Source organism: Lepisma saccharinum, chromosome 7, assembly GCF_977018435.1.
Source record: "Lepisma saccharinum chromosome 7, izLepSacc3.1, whole genome shotgun sequence".
NCBI classification, from domain to species: domain Eukaryota; kingdom Metazoa; phylum Arthropoda; class Insecta; order Zygentoma; family Lepismatidae; genus Lepisma; species Lepisma saccharinum.
Genome location: NC_139235.1, coordinates 63,714,679 through 63,735,940, shown reverse-complemented (window position 1 = coordinate 63,735,940; position 21,262 = coordinate 63,714,679). Strand labels below are relative to the sequence as shown.

At 39.0% G+C, this 21,262-nt stretch overlaps 1 protein-coding gene across 3 annotated transcripts in view; it reads left to right on the top strand.

The window, feature by feature from the left end:
- The window catches only part of wge (BAH domain and coiled-coil containing protein winged eye), a 184,012-nt gene that overhangs the window by 141,108 nt on the left and 21,642 nt on the right, over positions 1-21,262 (top strand). For 2 of the 3 annotated variants that reach the window (XM_083125352.1, XM_083125351.1), the window contains exons 7-13: positions 2,174-2,317; positions 7,697-7,816; positions 9,012-9,550; positions 10,332-11,964; positions 15,427-15,609; positions 17,946-18,106; positions 19,521-19,970. In XM_083125352.1, the coding sequence (XP_082981478.1) occupies positions 2,174-2,317; positions 7,697-7,816; positions 9,012-9,550; positions 10,332-11,964; positions 15,427-15,609; positions 17,946-18,106; positions 19,521-19,970 (3,230 nt within the window). The remainder of the gene's footprint in view (positions 1-2,173; positions 2,318-7,696; positions 7,817-9,011; positions 9,551-10,331; positions 11,965-15,426; positions 15,610-17,945; positions 18,107-19,520; positions 19,971-21,262) is intronic. The other variant, XM_083125353.1, reaches the window with a different exon arrangement.

Below are 21,262 nucleotides of genomic sequence, written 5' to 3'. Positions count from 1 at the left end.
AAACTAAATTAACCTTGGTGGCCGACCGTCAACCTCCAACGCACCGTTTGATCGCACACCACCACTGTCACAAAAGTATTTTCTGTTAGCGCAGTGGAAACAACCAGGTGGTTGACAGCTTCGGCTGCAAGTCGCTTCACCCTTCCGACCCCAACTCGACAACGGCCCCACGGTTGTATTTGCAATATGGAGGCTGCACGGGTGACTTTTTTTTTTTTTTTTTTTTTTTTTTTGCAGGTGGTTGCCAGCTCGGGCTGCAAGTCGCAAACTTTCAGGAGAACCTCTTACGGCCCGGAATAGTTGACACAGAGCCCGGTGGTTAAGAAACACTGCCTTAGAGAACTTGCGAGGTATTGCATTTGGGCAAAATCGGTCAACGCGTTTTAAAGATGGCGGACGAATAATAGATTTTCCCCTACGTTTAGTGCTTTCGAATATCTGTAAATGGAGAGGCATTGCGCTGAATGATAAGATACGTTGAAGTACTGAAGGGACTGACGCGTTTCAATATGGCAGGTTTTGGTTAGATTCCACACCGAAGCGACAAGTTACACGAGCACAGTCGGTCTAAAGGAAAACATTCACCGCGTATGCGCGAACAACAGCACGAGGCGACACCGCGACACAATACGCGGTTGAGAAAACGGCCCAGTCCGAGCGACAAGCAAGCGACATGAGACACGTGCAGCTTGCCGTGTCTCTTCGGTTTGAAAGGATGCATTGGTTGCTAAGGGTTCGCTTCCAAGCGACACATGTCGCTTGTCGCTTCGGTGTGAAATTACCCTAAACCTTACTTACTGAAAATTTAGGAAATACACATTTCACAGTCGATGCATTGAGCGAGATCTTTACTGAGCCCGGTCTTATAGGCTACTTTGTGGTACCTCGTTTGCAATTCGGTACACGTATACCGACGTATGTGTATGATCCAAAACTTTTCCGGGACTCTGGTATCTCTCGGAGCCCACAAAGTGCCGCGTGACATTTCCACGGAGTCCAAAGATACTAAAAGTTATCCAACATTGAGCTTATTTTGCACCAATATTGTGTGGGGAAAATAAATATTTCGATCAAATGACAGCTGCATATTTGAACATTCCCATTATGCCGTGTGTGAACTTATATGAATATTCTACCGGTACATTGGTATGGTATGTATGTATGTGTGTGTGATATCATTTATAAATTTTTTGAACAATTTTAAGTAGTTACAGTGTTCAAAGTATCGCCACCGGCATGGGTTCAACCCAATTTCAAAATCAAACTAGATTTCCCAGATCTCATCATATTTTGGAAAGCCAGGATTTCACAAATCTCCCATATCTGTGTGTGTGCGATGAGGATGACAAAAAAGTAATTTCACGAATCATTCCTTTGAAATCAAAACCATTCACCTTCTAGAGAAAGTAACTGCAACAATAAAGCTTCCTTTAACAATAAGTTATATGAATATATTTGTTGTCAACTTGTCAGTCTCAACCAATTATAATTCTGGAAGTGGAACGGAACCATCATTGAGAATGTAAAAGAGGTAGTTTAGGGAAAGCATTTGCCAAGGAGTTTTCTATACATTTAAATGAAAGGTGTTAACTGTATTGTGATATTGGGTGAAAACTAAAAAGTTAGCCTGCCATTTCGAGGGGAAGAATGTCCCACATGTTCCCGTCACCTATAGCTTATTCGATATTATTTTTTTTATTATTATTATTTCAGAAGTAAATTACTACCTGCTAGCTTGTTATGGTTAATGTTTAGACTATTATTTATTTGTAAGCTTACAAATGTATATATTTATTAGATATTTATAATGTCTGCTTAATGTAACTATAAAATTCTTCATGAAAATCCAATATTACTAGTAATTTATTTGCTTGTTTATCTATTTATATGTTTGAAATGCAAATGCAAACATTGTCTGCCATGACCTTACAGAAAAGGTTTAAAAAACAATAAGTTAAAACCATATGGTAGCCTACTTTAAGTTTGCATGCTAGAATAAAAACGCGAGAATGTGCATTTTGTAATTTATGAACTTCATATTTCTTTGGTTCCTCGCTAATCCCGCGGGCGACTTGTGCCGGACTCCCAAGTTATTAAAACGGCGCGACGGCAGCGCCGCGGCGGGAGGTCGGCGAACCATTTCGCATTTTAACATGTCTCCTTTTCTCTCCAGCCGGGGAGGCGGTGCTCCGGCCAGCCCAGTGCGACGAGGCGTCGGCGAGGGTGACCAATGGGATTCCTCCGTGGGCGGCGCAAGCCCCGCAAGGCCCCGCCCTCACGCCGCCCACCCTCTGGCTCGGACAGGGCCAGTACCCAGGTGAGTGCAGACGATTTGCTTGCTCATATATTAATACCACCTCCTGTGTCCCCCTCCTATCCCTCTCATTGCACGGGCGAGGAGGGGTCTGTGTGCATGTTATGCCTTCAATCCACAGCGTTAGGTCCGCCCCTCTTAGCGTAATTGCATCGAATCCTATTATCAGAGGCTTTTTTTTGCAGCTAGTTATTTCTGTCAGATGTGGTAAACCCCCCAGCCCCCCTCTACCGTCTTTTTTAATAACAGATTTTCGGTAGTGGTTTATGGTAAATGACCCTAGATTTACCTCTGGTCGTAAATTTCCAGTGCAGGTAGACTTGTCGAGCGGCTTGTAAGAGGGCTCGTGCGGCCCTGTTGGGTTTCAACGCGCTGGCGTAGCCAAGCAGGGGTTCATCGGGTCCGTGGCCCTCCTGAAATGTTCGCCAAATTACGTCGGAGGTGTCGGTAAAATTGATTATTACTATTGAAAGTTAATAACTACTATAAACTAACAATAGCTGTAGTAAATAAATTATGGCGCCAAATTTGAGATAGATTTTCTTTATTTTACTTCGCTTTTCTGCCAATTTTGGATATGCGCGACAATGAGGATGAGTGATGATATGATGAAGGGACACTCGTAAAGAACACTCCTACAGGCCTGGTATTTGAACCCGGGACCCTGTCGTTGTGGTGCGCTGTGCTAACCACTCCGCCACGGAGTCCGGCTGGTGCCAAATTGTTATTAGTGTTATTATTATAGCTCTGGGGACACTCTTTACTCCATACACCAGATTAGTGAATATCCGATGAGTCCTTTTATTATTATTATTTCACACTTCACAGCGTTAATATATTGAAATGTGTAGTTATGTTTTTGTTTTTTTAATTTAACTTTTACACCCTCCATCTTCAAAATCAGTCAAAAATTGGCAAAATGAAGTGAAGTAAAAAAAAAAAAAAGATTTGGAAGTCGGGTGAAAATTTTAATGAAGTTTACGTTGTGCGTGTAGTGTTGCCCACGGGACGAGACGGGACAGGCTTTTAAAAATTCGAGACGAGACGAGATTGATCATGTGTCCCGAGACAAACGAATATTTTCGAGACGAGACAGCATTTCCACGAGACGAGACAGGCCAAAGTCTCGTCTCGTGGGCAACACTATGTGCGAGCTTCCATATACAAATCGCATATGCGTAATTCTTCTTTCGATTAAGTGATAGAATACGAAAACATACGGAGTTTTGATCTGTTTCCTGCATTTTCCACGCAATTCTTTGATTTTTTTTCCATATGTAATGCGAATTAACTGAGCTTTATTTCCTATTATTGACAATCAACATCATTGTTTTTTTTTTTGTTTTTTTTTTTTTAAATATAATAATATAGAATTAATACCAATTTCTCGGGTCGACGGCTCCACTCTCCCGACACCCATGTTTGGGGTGATGAATTCTAAAATGATATTAACTGTTGTTGGTTGGCTCTTGCAGTTTTTCATGTATTGCGAGAAAATTTAACCAGCCCCATAGCTAGCTTTTTTTCGCGCCCTAGGCAGGATATTGGTAACATTTTGTGTTCGTCCTTCGATATTTTCTTCTTATGCCATTGGTTGAGATATGTACATCCTACAAATTTTGAAACAAAGAAAACTCACGAAAAAATATAGGTTAAAGATTCTGATTTCAAAAAAAGTTTAGCATATTTAAGAATATTTCACTTATGTCTCAAGACCATCTTTAAAAACATACTATTACTTCTACTGTGGGAAACAGAAAATTCCATGTGTACATTTCTCCGTCGCATATTCTGACTTTGTTGTCTGTGAAAATCAAAAGCTTTGAATGGCCCCCTCTGTGAATGGCGCCCTAGGCCTAACCCCTCGTCACGGACCTGTGTAACTGGGAGCAACATAACGCATTACGGAAATTATATGAGTCATTCTAGTAGCACTTCGTTACTTTGCGACTTGGATACATTCAGAACTGTAGGATTTATTTGCCACGGCGAAGCTTGTTGTGTTATTTTTTTAATTTGTGCATGTGAAATTACCGGTACATTGCGAAATATTCAGAGTCCTTGTTGGAAGGGTGCAAGACCGTATACTTGAAGCGAACACACTTCGAGAATGGTCTCGCAGTTCATTCTTGAAGCCTTGGACAAGAAGCGGAAATCTTTCAAATTGCACTTCGACTGCAGCGCCAAATACGACCAGATAAAAATATATATAAAAAAAAAACATTGTTTTTTCCTCAAGGGGTCCCGAGTTCCTTACCTGGTGGAGGCACATAATGGTCGGATCCCACTTTAAACTGTAGGTCTAGTCCCGATTAGCCTGACTGTACATAAACTTAACTTAAAACACCAGTTGAGTCAAACAACATAGTTTTTTTCTCCCCGCGTTTTAAACACACTGTTTTTTCACCATAGAAATCATTGCATTTTATAAAGTTATTATTCTTACACGCATGACGCCTTGCAGGAAAGCGTGTATTTCAGTATAGGTGCCCCATTTTTATTGCCTGTGTCTACATTTGCATTTGGAGGACCGGGGTTTCTCCCTCTCCCCCCTTCCCTTGAGGCTGGCGCTTTTGTTGAGAGGTTGTCACCTGACATCCTCGTCACATCGCCGAACCATTTCAATGGTTTCGGTTTTATCCACTGTGTAAATCAAGCTTCTTGCTTTTTGCCCACTCAGTCAGTAAACTATACTATTGCCTTGCCGAAGATTTCAGATCGAAGCGACACGTCGCTTGGGAACGAGCCAATCAACATCACAGTTTCACACCGTAGCGGCACCGTCGCACAAGCCCTCGTTCGATTGGGCATGCTTCAGTGTGAAATTTCCTCATACTCCTCGCGATGTTGTATAATCTCCTTCTTCCCGGTTGAAAAGTATAGAACAGATGCTTCTTTTCACTTGTTCCTGATGTATCGTGCATGATTGTTTACGTCACAGTTTTGTCGAGCACGTTGGAGATGTGCCATTTAGTCTCAAATTGAGTGTTATGTACAAAGATCTCTCTAATGTGTGGTGCGGCTGTATGATTCACGGTAGTCATGGAAACAGATAAGGTTATCAAATCAAGCTTCGCAGCCGTTCGTGCAATCCGGAAAGCGGTGTGTCGCGAGTTGTGAGATGTTACCCGCGTGTACTTCCTTCTCATTTGAGTTGTGTTTGGTCAACTGTGTGCGCAATCTTTGAAGCTGCAGTTAGCTTCTTTTTAAATTTGGTTTACGAATGTTTGCAACCCACTTGCGCGTCGTACTGCGATCAAGATTGAATGTGTGTTAGCGAGTATGTAGCACACTGCACTGGCATTATGGACTTGTATCTTTCAAATGGCTCGAATCCCCAACGGAGCTTGGAGAAACTGGTGAGTGTATAGAATTACATAATTCTGATCTTCCGGTATTATTATTATTATTAATCAAGGAGACTTAGGTGGGCAGGCCATGCAGCACGAATGGGAGAGGAAAGAAGATTTTACAGGATTCTTGTTGGGAAACCTGATGGTAAGAGACCTGCAGGAAGGCCAAGACGAAGATGGAGGGATAACGTTGAGATAGACCTAAAGGAAATCGGTAGGAATGGAAAAGATTGGATTGATCTTGCTCAGAATAGGGACAGATGAGAGGCATGTGTTGCTGCAGCCATAAACATTCGGGTTTAAGAAGGCTAGAGATTTAGTTAGTTGGTATTATTAGGATAATTAAATTTTAAAAAAAAAAACACTTCTAGAGAGGGTACGGAAGGAGAATGAATAATGTACCTACAATACAGTGGAATCCCCAAGTGGGGTTTGTGGGCATTATAGACCCCCTTTGGCTCAGCATCTCTAAAATAAATAACTTTAAATCCTGGAAAACATGGCAAAATATAGAACATCCTAGTAAAAAAATAAGGCATAACCCCCACTTTCAAAAACCCTGGGCACGCCATTGGTATAGTATTAGGAAGCCTGTGATACGAGACTAGGATAGCCAATTAAGGTGGAAGGGCATGCCAGGGTGCGAAATCCTGGGGGAAGTATTTTTTTTATAACAAACACACACAGAACGAAGAACGAAAGATGGTGTCTGTATCTGCATATCTGTGCGTGCATGCACCTTCACAATTGTCGCGTTGTGGGACGAGTCGTTGTCTTGCAAAAGGAACCAGTCGCCAGATACGCATGCACATCAAATTCTTCAACTACGTTCTTCCTTACTGTGTCCGTGCTGATGTTCACCTCATCTGCTATAGCATTCTTAGCGAAAGGTGACGGTTTTGAAACAACAATTCACGAATTTGTCGGCATTGTTTTCACCGCGACACTCCTGGGGTCGTCTTCCATGTCTTCCCGTCTATCAAGAAGTCGTCCATACCATCGGAGACAAGTGTTTGGTCCCCATAAGCTGCATTTACCATTTCGAGCTTTAATACAGAACTTTATAGGGGCGGCTCTTTGACTTGGTTTCGAACATCAAGAAGGCTATAACGAGTAAAACACCATTCCAAAGGGCAACTTCTATAGAACCATCCATAAGTTGTGTAATTTGTTGATTGATTTGCTTTATTTTACTTCGCTTCTTGTGCCACTTTTGGCTTATTTGCGAAGATGGGGATGAGTGCTGATATGAAAAAAAAAATGAATGGACACTCGCAAACATCCATGCCCAGGCCAGAATTCGAACCCGGGACCCCTGGAGACGTTGTATAAGTTTTTACCTCTAGTATTCTGTTCGAATTTAACCGAACTTTATTTCCGTTAAATAAGTTATGCCAAATAGGGGGGTCGATGAACCGGTTCAACCCTCCTTCCTGAAGCCCTTGCATTTCACATATTATATATCCATAGGTGTATAATAAATATGACTTCCCGTCCCGACTTTCTATTTCCTAGAGTACTTGATGTATAGATCCTGAAATACTCGCCCCCTGCTTGGCGTTATGTGTGTTGCCTAACTCAACGGCGATGAGTAGATTTTAATAGAAAATTTTCAATGGCAATTTCTGCCAGCGCCGTAAAGTTAGGCAACACACATAACGCCATGCAATGAAGCGAGTATTTCAGGATCTAGGTGTCCCATTTTTATTGCCGGTGAGTGTACCTCCAGCTTGAGTATTGCTCAGTTATGAGATATGATACGCATCAACTCAACATGCTTCCTATTGAAAACAAAGTTAATGTTTTTGGTGCAATTTTCTCTATAAATGTAATAAATGAATAGTTTCTTTTCTGTAATGTTTTACTTTTATCATAGAAATCTAGTGAAAACGACAGGATCTAATACTACCTGGGTTCGGGCCCTGGTCGAACCTTCACTCTTCACTAGTTTCCTTTGATAGCAGCACATCTCCGAAATGTAATAGAATAATAGTGTACTAGTGGTGTAACTCGAATCAACTCTTTTCAGCACCTGTACCTGTACAATTGGGCCCAGCGGATCCGAACCACCACCCCTTGCCTGTTGGATATCAGCTGGTTCGAGATCCGATGACAGGGCACTTACTCCTGATTCCAGCCACAAATATAGGTAAGTAATGTGTGTCGTTCTACTGGACTAAAGTCTTAGTCATTAGTTCTGATTTGAGTAAAGACTTCTGGCTAGCTACTAACACATGTTGTTTCCATGCTTTTGTCAGTTTTGATCGTAAGATGGGAAATAATGTGAGATCCAGTGTTCGAAGTATGTCCCCAGCTAGGATAATATGCATAAGCACCCCCCCCCCCCTACTTGCTTCTGAACTATACAAGCATCGCCTTACTTATCCCCAAACTTAACCAAACAAGGATCCTCCCACTTCAAACACTGGTGAAATCTGCAACCATCCAGTGGTGATGCCAGTAGGAGTACCTCTAATACAGCCAAGCACTAATTACAATTCATTTAAGAATATTCCACTTTGGTCTTTCAAAATCTTAGTATTTTGGAGTAATATTTTTAACCCACGAGGGGTGTTGATGAGTGCGAGTTGCCTCTGATTTGATTATGTATGGGGATTCAGATTTGCAGTTCTTTTCCATTGAAGACAATGTAGTTATCTGAATATGAAGATGTAGCCAACTCCAGTCTGCAAAGCCAGATGAATGCCACAATAGGATTAATGCATTGACCACATGTTGTTAACGACAGGACTGAGTACACGGAAGTGCAAGAAACAAATACTTCTCATACTCATGTTCTAGTTAGGCAAATCAAATACACCAAGACAGATCTCTACATGCAAAGTCGAAATTTAAAATTTACTTACACACAGATAGTGCATAATAAGTGTCATCTGAATCACTAATAAGTACTCCCCCAGCGGGGATACATAGTGCATTGTACTGCACTCTGTTTTCAACTTCATTACATCTGATGATACAAAGGGATTTGTGAAACATGACCACTTGTAATAAGAATGGTGGTGTTTATGATATGAAATAGCTAATAAAATTATCATTTAAATTAAAGGGATCTCAAGTCTAATACATTTTACCATACAGGCATATGTGGTAGCCATTGTAGCACAGTGAAAATATTCTACAATAGGCAGTTCCAAGCATAGAAACTGTTTTGCAGTGTTTTGCAAAACTGCAAATTTAGATGACTTTTGATGTTTTTTTGTCTCAATTTATACTTCATAAAGTTTTCCACATTGGAAAAAGATCTAGAAAAAATTAACATTTTTAAAAATCTCTGCCTCAAATAAGATACTAAATAAGGTGAATTATGTTTTTCTTTGCAGATCATCTTCAAAGAGCAGCTGTGGTATGGCCGAGTTATCCCACCTTGCCATCTCACACCGCATCCCAGCACTTACAACAGCTTATGCTTCATCAGCAACAGCAGCAGCAACAGCAGCATATACAGTTCCTTCAGCACCACCACACGGAGACAGAGTACCGCCTGATGCTCCAACAGCATCAGCAAACGCAGCATCCAGCACAGCAACAGGCCCAGCAGTTGACCATCATTCCGGAACCGATGAAAAAGAAAGATGTGCTCGATGCGGACACGAACACGATTCCAACTGTGGACGATACAACCCCAGTGCCGGTGGATGATGGTAAGGTGAAGTATCTTACGCCATCTACTACGCAGACGGAAGTGGTCAATAGCATTCCATTGTCGTCCGCTCCGCAATCGGCTTATCCATATGTCTTCCCTGCTTCGGCAACAGCAGCTCCTCTGCAGTACTTCTACGAACCTCCTGGTGTTGTACACTTGGCGCAGACATCACAACCGTCAGCTGCAGTGCAAACTGATAATGGAAGGCGATCACAGGTGAGGTTTCTCCATTTCTTTTGATTTGATTTTTTTATTTGTCATAGCTTTTCTCCCACTTTTGGCTAAACGCGATGATGAGGATGAGTAACAATATGATGAAATTGATGAAGGAACATTTACAAAGAACACTGATGCCCAGACTGCAATTCAGGACCCCTGGTGTTGAAGTATGCTGTGCTAACCACTCTGCAATGAAGGTCGGCATGAACTCTTCTTTATTGTTATGACACTTTAGCCATAAATTTTTGTACAAGACTGCATAACCAGTCAAATATTCTTAATAAAAAGTAATTACAATTTGGTAGCAAGGTATTTATTTGTTCATGAAGCAGAACTTAATCTTTTTTTAGCAACTTGTGTTCAAAAGTGCTCATTATTTTGTAGACCAGTGGCCCTGCGCATCAGTTTTCAAATTACTAAGATGAAAGTAAGAATTAACTTTAATAAGATTGATTTATCACTTGCTAAAAGTTTTTGAACAAGAATAACGTTCATATTTTGGAAAATGAAAAATGCTGTAGTAAATAAATGCATAGAACCTTAGTACTCACTTTTCCGCAAAGCTTTTTTACATTGTTCTATTAATTTTGATGGCCACTGCCACAATTCTTGCTGCACTGCAGTGCCAAAACTAATAGAACAACAAAGGCACTACTACTAGTGAGTACTAAGGTACTCTGTACTTAAGAATGATGTTCTTAAAAAGTGACAAGTTTTTTGGGGAATTGTGTTCAGTTTCATTAGAAGCTTGAAGCTTATTATGTCGCTGTGCTTACAGGGGACTTCACCTGTCAATCCAGCCGAATCATTAACGCCGCCACTAGAAGTCACCAGCCAATCAGAATCTGAAGATGGAGTGCATGAAGGGACAGATTCGAACAGCGGCACTGAAATGCCTGAATTAAAGTCATCGTGTTCCGTGCGTGATTCTTGTGAGGCGGAAGTCCAAGTGCAGGATGCCAGCAACCAAACCGAGACTCCGCCAGTGAGTGAAGATGAAACGGTCGAATCGTGTTCAACAAACAGTTCAGAGGTGCTAATGAGTGTGGTAGGAGATGTTGTATCTGGTGCCATACCTGAAGAAAGTTGTAGTTCAAAAGTTAAGTGTGGCATGGAGATCGAGGTCTGTTGTGATGATACAAACAAACAAGTCGAAGGTTGTGAAAAAGTGATGTCTGAAGTGAAGCAGGACGTGGTAGACCTGAGTGGGTTAGAGTTGCTTTCGAACAGTATAGAACAATTCGAAAGCCACCAAGAAGAAATGCCTCACCTTGAACGAAACATTCCGACGTCCAATATCGGCGACGATACCAGTTCGTGTCGAGAACTCGACTTGGACACAAACACCAACAGCAGCCAGGACTGTTCCGAGCCACCACCGGAAATTGAGCGTGCTTTACCTGAATTGGGAACAGAAACCAGTGAGACCAGCGCCGTTGCAAAAGTAAACGACGAAGAACCATGCAAGCAAGCGGAAGCAACCTCTACCTCATTAGGAGGATTAGGTCTGTTGTGTGCACTGGCCGAACAAAGGTTTCTGGAAGAAATTGCCACAGCACCTGATTCTCCATCTGATTCCATTGATCTCGGTTCACCTTTGCCTTGTTCGTCCCGTGCACACGACAGTATAGAATCTGACTGCTCATCAAAGTCAAGTGCAGATGGCAGCAGCGTGAAAGATGTTAACCGAAACTACAAGAGTCCGAAATCAGAGAAGGAGATCAAAGCGTTCATTGCGAGCAAAGTGTCTCAGTACCAGTCAGGAAGTGGGTATAAAACTCCACCAGGTCTCAACAACCCAGACTTGATGGATGCGATGGAGTTAGATATGAGAATGCGTCTTGCAGAATTGCAGAGAAAATACAGAGAGAAGCAGCGGGAGCTTTCAAAGTTGCAGCCGAAAAAGGACAAAGACGAAGTGAGCCCCGTAAAAAGAGGGCCTGGCAGGCCACGTAAGCGGAAGATAACACTCACGGGAAGAGCAAAGCTAGGACGTCCACCGGGCAACAAGAACAAAGACAACCAGCAAAAGGAGCTGTCACCGCCAGTATTAGAGAAGGTCACGGAAATCGACAAGCCGTTCCTTGCAAACGAGGATGACATTAAGGATGCCCCAAAGCTGAAAGCCTCAAAGGATATTCTTAAACCGCCAACGTTGACTGCAAACAAGATTTTGACATCTTCAAAGTTCAAACCAACGTCTTGCAGTGTAGCCAATGCTAGGAGTTTCAAGCTTCCTCAGTGCAACGTGAACTTGGTGAAACTGAAGTCAGTGGGTACCAGAATCAAATCCGACGTTGACTCTCCGTCTAAAGAAGTGCCATCAAATGTAGTGAGCAGTACAAGCAGTGAATCTACTAATGCAAAGAAGCCTGTGTCAGAAGCTGATGTGAATGATAATGATACTAAAGGTAAGCTGAGTTACATTTCTATTTACTGTTTTGGGATTGAATGCTCATTAATATGACATTGGTAATGGTTGTTTTCTTCAACATTAAAATTTATATATTTACTTCATAGTAACAGAGAAAGTGTATGTTTTCTTCAACATTAAAATTTGTATATTTACTTCATAGTAACAGAGAAAATGTATACCAGAGACACTTCATACATCTTTTCTTGCATTATATTTTTTCACTATAACGTCAACTGAACTGCATAGTATCCAGCTCATTTCACAACCTGTGGTGCAACAGCCCTTGGAGGCCAAAGCCTACCAACTGACTGCCGGCCTCACTCCACCTACCGAGGTGGGAGATCATCCAACCATATTCAATGACTAGGTTACACTACTCATTTGTAGCCCACCAATTTGTAGCTCACCAATTTCCCCAAGAGGGTGGGTGGCCACCGGTCCAATACACTACTCAAAATCTCATGAGAAAATTTGTTACGCTTCCCCTCAGGAGACTCTAACTAGCATGAGTGCTGGAGACCAAATGCAAAACCTGATGCCTTAGATTCCGTAGCCATGGTGCAAAGTGTTTCGTTAATTTGCTTAATAAGAATTCCGAACGCTTCCTCTCACGTATGTGCATTGTAAAAATTCATGTATCCGGTATAGTGGATACCCTAAAAATCTGAGACAACATTCAATTATGCAAAACAAAATGTTACCAATGTTGTATTAATTTTTTACGTATGTGGTGATTCACGTTTTGTCCTTTTTTTTTCTTAAAAAAAAATGTATATACAGGGCTACACTGATGCTTTAGCACAACGAATTCAACCAAAGCTTTACAAGTTTGTGGCTATTAGCTTTCATTTTCTTATACTGTCTTGTCTGGGCTTGGCTGCTGTGTGTTAACTTAATAATTTTCTGTGTTCTGAAAAAAGATAAAAAGGAAAAAAAAAAACAAAAAACAAGGGTCCTTTTTGCATTCTAAACTAACCCAGTTTGCAGTTGCATGAAGTGTATTAACTGAGCAGTTGTGTTTATTTTGTGCAACATGATAATTTGTCTCTGTCTCTCTCTTGGCTCTTACTGATTTCATTAGATCTTTAGAAACTTTCTGACTGCTAATAACTCCTGTCAGAAATGTGTACTCCAGAATAACTATTTAACCCTTAATGCGGTATACTTTAATGTCAGGATTGTTGAGAACTAGGTGTGCATCACACAGCATTTGTTGTAGGCAGTTCAATTTGCACCAAGTGTGTTTTTTGATAAGTAATGTATTCATTATATTGTTTCATATATCCCCCCTCTTTTGATCTTTGATGATTCATTTAACAAAAATGTTGATCTAGCCTACTTCATCATGAGTGTACAGATAATTCATTAAATAAGTTCTGCTAATTTCAGTTTGCATTTCATGGATGTATCGGACCCATGGAAAAACTGTGAAGTACCATATTTCACTGCATAATCGTGTCATGTTTTATACTAATTTTTTGTTTGTAAAAATTGGTGTGCGACCATCATGTGAAGCTTTTTAAAAAAAATTCTGGTGGTATTAAAAATCTTTTTTACTAAACTGTCTTTGCTGCTAGATTAGAATGCACCAATACTTGTGAAAATATGTTAAAATTGAATAGTCCAAATCAACGCACATCATTTCTTTGTGATAGTTTAGCAAACATTTTTCTGATCTGAAGAAAAAGTGAACATGTCAGTTGTTATTCATTTGTGCATTGTAGTCGAAATTTACACTTGAGAAAATTTACTACAGTGATGCAAGGTACGGACTTACAACTTTTAATCTCTGTCCAAAGATTCTGTACCACTATCATTGGGTTCCTTATCCCACAGGCATCGACAATTACGCAATGTAAGGCTATAAACCAAGTTTTGAATTGAAAAAGAAAAAATGGGGTGTGACGATTATATGGTGAAATACGGTAATGTTTTTTTGAGTTTAGTTAGTATAAACACAAATATTTGAAGTTGCTTTTATATTTTGTTGTCATCCTTTCTGGTTTCTTGTCCACATACTCCGTGTTTTACATTTATATTATAATAGTTTTGCATGAAATTTGTTTTACCAGAATATCAATATACTCTTTTATCACCCATTTCTGTCCATTGTTATCGTGCATACATTGCTTCTTCTTTTATTTTCTTCCACTTTTTACATATTATCTCATATGTTTGAATTTGTTTTTAACTGTTTATCAAAAACTATGTTCTGATTGCTTTTTCAAGTCTTCAAACCTATATCAACTTTTTTCCCCGCATATTTTGTAGGCAATGATATTGTCTGAATCTCCTTTGCAGTCATGAACATAATCCTGCTTTATCTTCATCTGCACAAGTGCACTATTTATTTCTCCTTCACTGGAAAGTTACATTGTCTAATAATTATATTTTCCCTTCATCATTATTTTCTACAGGGTGTTAAGGAAAATTGAAATTTTTGTTTTAGTATGTATATGATAATTTTGGACCAAGATATGGAAACAGTATATCGAGGAAATAGTCTTTGAAATCAGTACAGTATCACATAGAAGCTGTTGTTCTGAATCCTAAAATGACTATCCTACATTTCATTCATCATTTTTGCATTGTCTGTATATTTTTCTTAATCATTATGAAATTCTTGTTGCTTTTATAGCTCCTACTTTGTTCCTTTTTCATATGAATATATCTCCAGTTAGTATCTTTCTTTGTTAGATTCATAGTGTTATTTCCATTATTACAATTCATCATATACATGTGTCACTGTTTCAATAACAGTAATGTTGTGATCTTGTAGCCTTTTGTGGTAATGAAAAGACAATAGTACAGCAAATGCAGAAATGAAACTGAAAATTTATAATTGGTAGGTTGAATGAACGAAAAAGGATCTGAAAATTTACTAACATGTTCAAAATCTTTGTAATGTATAAGTTCATAACTTCAACCAGAAATTTGGTTCATCTTAATTTTTAGTAACAATAAGTAGCAGGTGAAGTTAATTTAATAATTATCTTGTAATAAGGTGTTACATTTCAACCTACCGTTTGCATTTCCTGTAGACTATCCTAAAAAATTATGTCTTATAAACATTTGCTGTGTCATTTTATGGATAAAGAGGAGAAGCAGTTGGTTGTTAGTAAAAATAATTTAACCATGCATTAAGGGTTAACTTACTATTAATTTGCTTCTAAAATAATCAGTTAATATTTTCCCTAGTTCTGTCTCAGCTCTATTTCAATTTTTTCTTGTGCTTTCATAGCTTCGTCTGCATCATTTTTAAAAGAAAGAAAAAAGATAGTTAAATTTGAAAAAAAAAAAATAGTGGGAAAATAAGCTTTTATGGCCTTGTTGTTTAAAAACTGTTTAGTGACTTTTAGTTGGTATGTAGTACTCTATAGATTCTTTTTTGAGTTGGCTGGCTATGGGATAATAAGTTTTGCTTCAAGTATACCACTTGCACTATTTGCTTTTACAGTAGTGTCCTCCTCTTCCGACTGGGACGGAAACTGGCTTCACTGCGACTTTCCGTTCCGAAGAGCTTTAGCCTCACCAGTACGAACGAAAGCATTTCTGCAAAAACCGAGCCAAGTCACGAAGCAAAGTTTATGTTGTTTCACATTTGGCTCGAAACATTTTACACCATCACTGTTCTCGTATGGTAAGTGTCCTCGCATGTTTGCAATAACTTAATTTTTTTTTTCAAATAGGATTATGAATAGGGTGGAAAAAAGGCTTTTTTTTCTTTTTTTATTTATTTATTATCGCCTTGTGTCATGTTGAAACATGTTGAGTCTTATTTGGGTGCTTTGTAAATTGAAAATGTGTTTTGTAACGTAACATGTGTGAATCTCCGCATTGGATGTCACTTAGATATTTATAGGAGAATTATGCAAAATTTGAATGAATGAATTTCTGACAACGATACATGGCATGAAATCAAACACTTACTTTTAAATATAAAGGAAATTTTAGTTGCCTTTTTTTCCAGTGTATAAACTACTTGAAATTTTTCAGTTACTACCATGTAATAATTCCTAATATGCAGAGATTCAAGCATGGTCTGTTACAAGTGTAATTTTGTCTTTAAAGAAATTTTGCTTAAAGGAATTTTGTACTGCTGTTGTTTTTAACTTTAAGGCTTAGTGCAGTGTATTTCTTCAGGTTTTTCCCATTGATATTATCCAACAAATGCGAACGTTCCGAACTCTGTTGTAAACATGAGTGTTATTTCTAGGACAGGATGTGCACCATAATTAACAGTTCAAGCTATGAAATGACTGCATATTTTAGGTTTCCTTTGTGATGAAGTCCAGTTTTTTAAACAACTTGTAATGCAAGTAACAGTTTTTATTAGAAGTGAATACATAAATAGGTTACGTGCCTGGTCACCACACTATCTAGTTAGTTTTGAAATAAGGAACTGTAAGTCTGTTACTTTTTTCAGATAACAAAATAAACAGTAAATGAATCTATGATAAATTGATGTGGAAATTTATATGGAATGCAGTTATAATCAATGCTCTCATGTACAGTTGTTCAACTGACAGTATACAACAGTACTGGTATATTTTTCATAGGCGATATAAAAACTAAAGGCCATTCCTGTTGAAAGAAATATACATAGATAAATATGTACATACAAATATATGCATATGTTGCATTAGTTTGTGGTAGCTCTTTGTAATTAACTTTGCATCAATATGATTTGTGTCACCATAGGAAACTGACTTAAGAAGGGTACTGCTACTCATTTTCCAGAATAACAACAATTTTTATAGTAATAAGTATTTTGAAAAGTGTTTAATTGAAACGAAGTTCCAAGTTTTTGTACTAACAGGAATCAGGAATTAGCAACCCCACCTTGATTAATTTGTAATGATGATAGTATCCAGGGCCTTCCCGATGGCATAATGGTAGTGTCGTCACCTTTTATTCAAGGGGTCCTGGGTTCGATACCTGGTGGAGGCACATAGTGTTTCAGATCCCACTTTAAACTGTAGGTCCAGTCCCGATTAGCCTTACTGTGCATAAAGTGGACTTAAAACACCAACTCAATCAATGACAATACTATCTAGAATCATATCTGTTTTTTACTTCAGTCTATATATGTTCGAGAAACCAGCATTCATTGTGTGCACTATTTTAGCTTAAAGTTTAGAACTTAGTCATAAAGTCTAGTTTAGTTGAAGATCCATTTTGAGTGGAAAGAACTGTGTGGGGTTTTGTTTAGCATTCTAGAAATAATAAATGGTGATGTTACACAAACTTCTTATTTTCATCTTCAGACAAAGTGGCGTAAAATGAATTTCTTATAAATAATAAACAAAATATTTTGCATCACAAGGCAAGACACATTATTCTATTAAAAATAATACATTAAATGTTCCTACTAAAGTGGTTTTTATTCTTGCAACAATGTTTTATATTGATTCCCCAGAACTTATTCAAGTTTACACTAGCAAGATACACACACACATGCACACACACAATCTTACATGGCTAGTCACGCATGTGAACGCCTCTTCCAGGTGCTACCTTGCTAGCGCATTAGTGTGAAGTCACTAACCATGCAAGGTTGTGTGTCCATAAATTGATAATACAAACTTGAAAAAAACGTTCTAGGGAATTGGCATGATATGTTGCTGCAAGAATGTCAGGAAATAAATAATATAACTGTAGGTATATAAAGCTATGGAGTAGTTGGTTAGTGCACCATATTTGTGGTAAAATCACAGATCTGTTGCAGGTTCGATCCCCAGTATAAAAGCTCTCGGTAGTGGATAATGTTCAATTAACATTTCATAAAGAACATGAAGAACCATTGTCCTAATGTTCATATAATCAGTATCTTCATACTTGAATTATCCTAATGGCAGTGGTGTGTATTTTACATGAAACTGAAAGTTTGCATGTGGGTACATATATAGTGTGGTTGTGAATTGAAGACAGAGGAACTGTGCATATGAAAAGTTGTTTTATGCATAATCTTTCTAGATGAAAGAATGGAGAAGTCAGTATTGGAAGGGTCATCACTTCTTGGTGCCGATTCTCTGTTCTGGTCTGTGAAACCTGATAAGACTGAAGAGGACAATGGAAGTAGCTCGCCATCTGTAAAGGATGATGAGAAACAGTCATCAGACTCATCACCGCCAGAGGTAAGTGTAAAATTTGTAGGACAAAACATGTGTTTTCGAAACCTTTCCTTTCTGTGGAATGTTAGGTTAATACAATCTCAACTCTTTTAATTTCCAAGAGAGGCATATCTTTATTTCAGTAACTTGTGTGTGTGTGTGCTTTCTCATTAGACTCATAAATACAAAATAGCAAGACCTGACTTACAAAGCATGCTACATTGTTTACTTGTTTTTTTTATTCAATTTTTAAACCCGATTGTCACACTTTTGTGATGTTACTTTTTATTTTACTTGCTTGATGTAAAATTCAAAATATAGTTCTTGTTTTAATTGGAAGATTGAGATGTCAGTGTACATTTTGCATAAGGTTTCACACATTTATTTCAGTTCTGTCAATATGCTCACAAGAGAACAGCGAGTTTTACAGTGTGGATTTCTTCTCCCATTGTAGTTGTAAGCACATCTTTAAGCTGATTATTTCCTGATCTAAAGCTTATTAAATTATTATTCGTAAATGTGTTTTGACTACCACGGTAGATGAAAACACCCACTATTCAACTTAAAGCTTTCACTAATCAGAACATTTTTTTGCATTTTTCTTATATTTGTCAAACCTTTCTTTCCATGCATGTGATATTTGAAGATAAATGAACATGTTTCTGAAGTACTTAGAAAAAGGAATACTTCCATTAGTACGGGCCTCCCCAATGGCGCAGTGGTAGCGTCATTGCCTTGTAATCAAGAGGTCCCGGGTTCGATACCCGGTGGAGGCACAAATGGTTCGGATCCCACTTTAAACTGTAGGTCCAGTCCCGATTAGCCTTACTGTGCATAAAGTGGACTTAAAACACCAACTCAAACAAAAAATCCTCATCTAAAGCTTATTAAAATATTATTCGTAAATGTGTTTTGACTACCACGGTAGATGAAAACACCCACTGTTCAACTTAAAGCTTTCACTAATCAGAACATTTTTTTGCATTTTTCATATATTTGTCAAACCTTTCTTTCCATTCATGTGATATTTGAAGATAAATTAACATGTTTCTGAAGTACTTAGAAAAAGGAATACTTCCATTAGTACGGGCCTTCCCAATGGCACAGTGGTAGCGTCATCGCCTTGTAATCATGTGGTCCCATATTCAATACCCTGTTGAGGCACATAGTGGTTCAGATCCCACTTTAAACTGTAGGTCCAGTCCAGATTAGTCTTTCTGTGCATAAAGTGGACTTAAAAACAACAATTCAACTACCGTAAGTACTTATGTAAAAATTCTATCTTCTGTCTTGCAAAATGCTGCGTGATATCCCTCTCTTTCAGATCTGTGAAGGTAAACAGTATCTCTCCTCCTAAACTTACTTCAGGGATGGTTTGAAAATAAATGTGGTTCTGTATTGAGCACTTTTTAATGGTTTCACTTGTGCATTGTTTCAGAGCCCAGATGTGAGCTCGAGCAAGAAAAGGAAACTCGCCCCAGAAACCGAACACGAAACATCTGCGTCGGACCTTGAGCTGCCAACATCTTCCAGTTACAGCCTTTCGTCATCTTCAAAGAAGAGGAAGCCAGGAAGGCCGAAGAAGCACTCTCCCACCAAGGAGGATGCCACGGAGACCATCGTGGCCAAAAAGCCGAAGAACATAAGCTTCATCCTGAGTCAGCCGTTCCCATCAAGCCCGTCACATAAGCCAAAGATCAAACCAAAGTTAAAAGCAGAGGCCAAAATCAAGTCATCCTTGTCGTGCGATGAGGACGAGTGGCCCCAACGGAAGGTGCTCGGGGATCCTGTGTTCGACTATGTGGAAAGGAAGAATATTCTTGCATCGCCTACGTTGCCGTCAGCTTTCAGCGAAAGTTCGTGGAATGATGAGAATGATGCTACAAAGGTATGTTGCAATAATATTAAATAATGAAGTATTAGATATAGTGCAGGAGGCCTTAGAAAGATCGCTTCACGGGCTTACAGCAGACGACAATATGGGGGTGTGTCTGCGAGAACCAATCAGATCCGCGAATGAGCGAGCCCGGTTGCCACAGCTAGCTCACTGCACCCTTCTGGAAGAGTGAGTGACCTCTGCCTCTTGCTACCTCGGCCTGTTTGTTCGGCTGAGGAGCAGACGACACGAGAGTATCGGCAATAGTGTGCGAGCGACATCTGCTGTTAGCCCGTGAAACGCTCTTTCTAAGGCCTCCTGCACTATAATAACATTGAGATGGACCTAATGGAAATTGGTAGAGATGGATAAAACTGGATAGAACTTGCTCAGGATAGGGACGGATGGAAGGCCTGTGTTGCTGCAACCATAAACCTTCAGGTTTAAGGAGTTAGTATTAGATAATTGACTGGTCAAACATAGATCCTGCTACAGCCTGCTTTAGTCTGCTACATATGTCATGTGGTGATATTGTCAGGTGCCATGTTCTTCCAGCATACCATGGCCTTGGGGCTGTTAGATATTATACTCACCTTTTAGCCCAACTTTTCTAATAAAACCACATCGGATACATATACCACAGACTTCTGTAAAAAAAGGGAATTTCTAACTACCATTTTTTCCTTAAAAATATTAATGTAAGACCACGATGTTCATTCCAGACATAGAAGCAAGAGACATATCTTAACCAAACCATTTTTATTGGGTCTATGATATCTTGGTGTTAGGTAATTTGAGTGCCTGGGCCCCAACATAGGTTTCAGAGTCTGTTGAAGCCGGGGTGACATCTTATGTGTATCTGCCACCTATTGAAACTATTAGAAAAAACACTTGGGTCTTTGTTGTCTTCCAGAAGATGCTTTCCACATATATCCTTTTTTGTAATACTAATAAACTTAGATGTTTCTTAATATATTAATGCCTTACCCTGCTGAAAATTTTGTCTACTGTTTTCAGTAGATCTATAGGTGTTTTGAAACATCTACTGTGTTCAGAATTTCAAACAGATATAAATATAAAGTGTTAATAAGGAGCAATGAAATGTAATATTTACAGCCACCATATTAAGCTAAACAAACTACACATATTAAATATGATACTAAAGAAGTTACTTTCACTTGTAGTTGCTCTGCTGTACTGTTTTCAGTAGATCAACAGGTTTTAAAAAATCTACTGTGTTTAGATTTTCAAGTAGATACAAAAACAAATTGTAAATCAGGAGGAGTGAAAAGTTATATTTACAG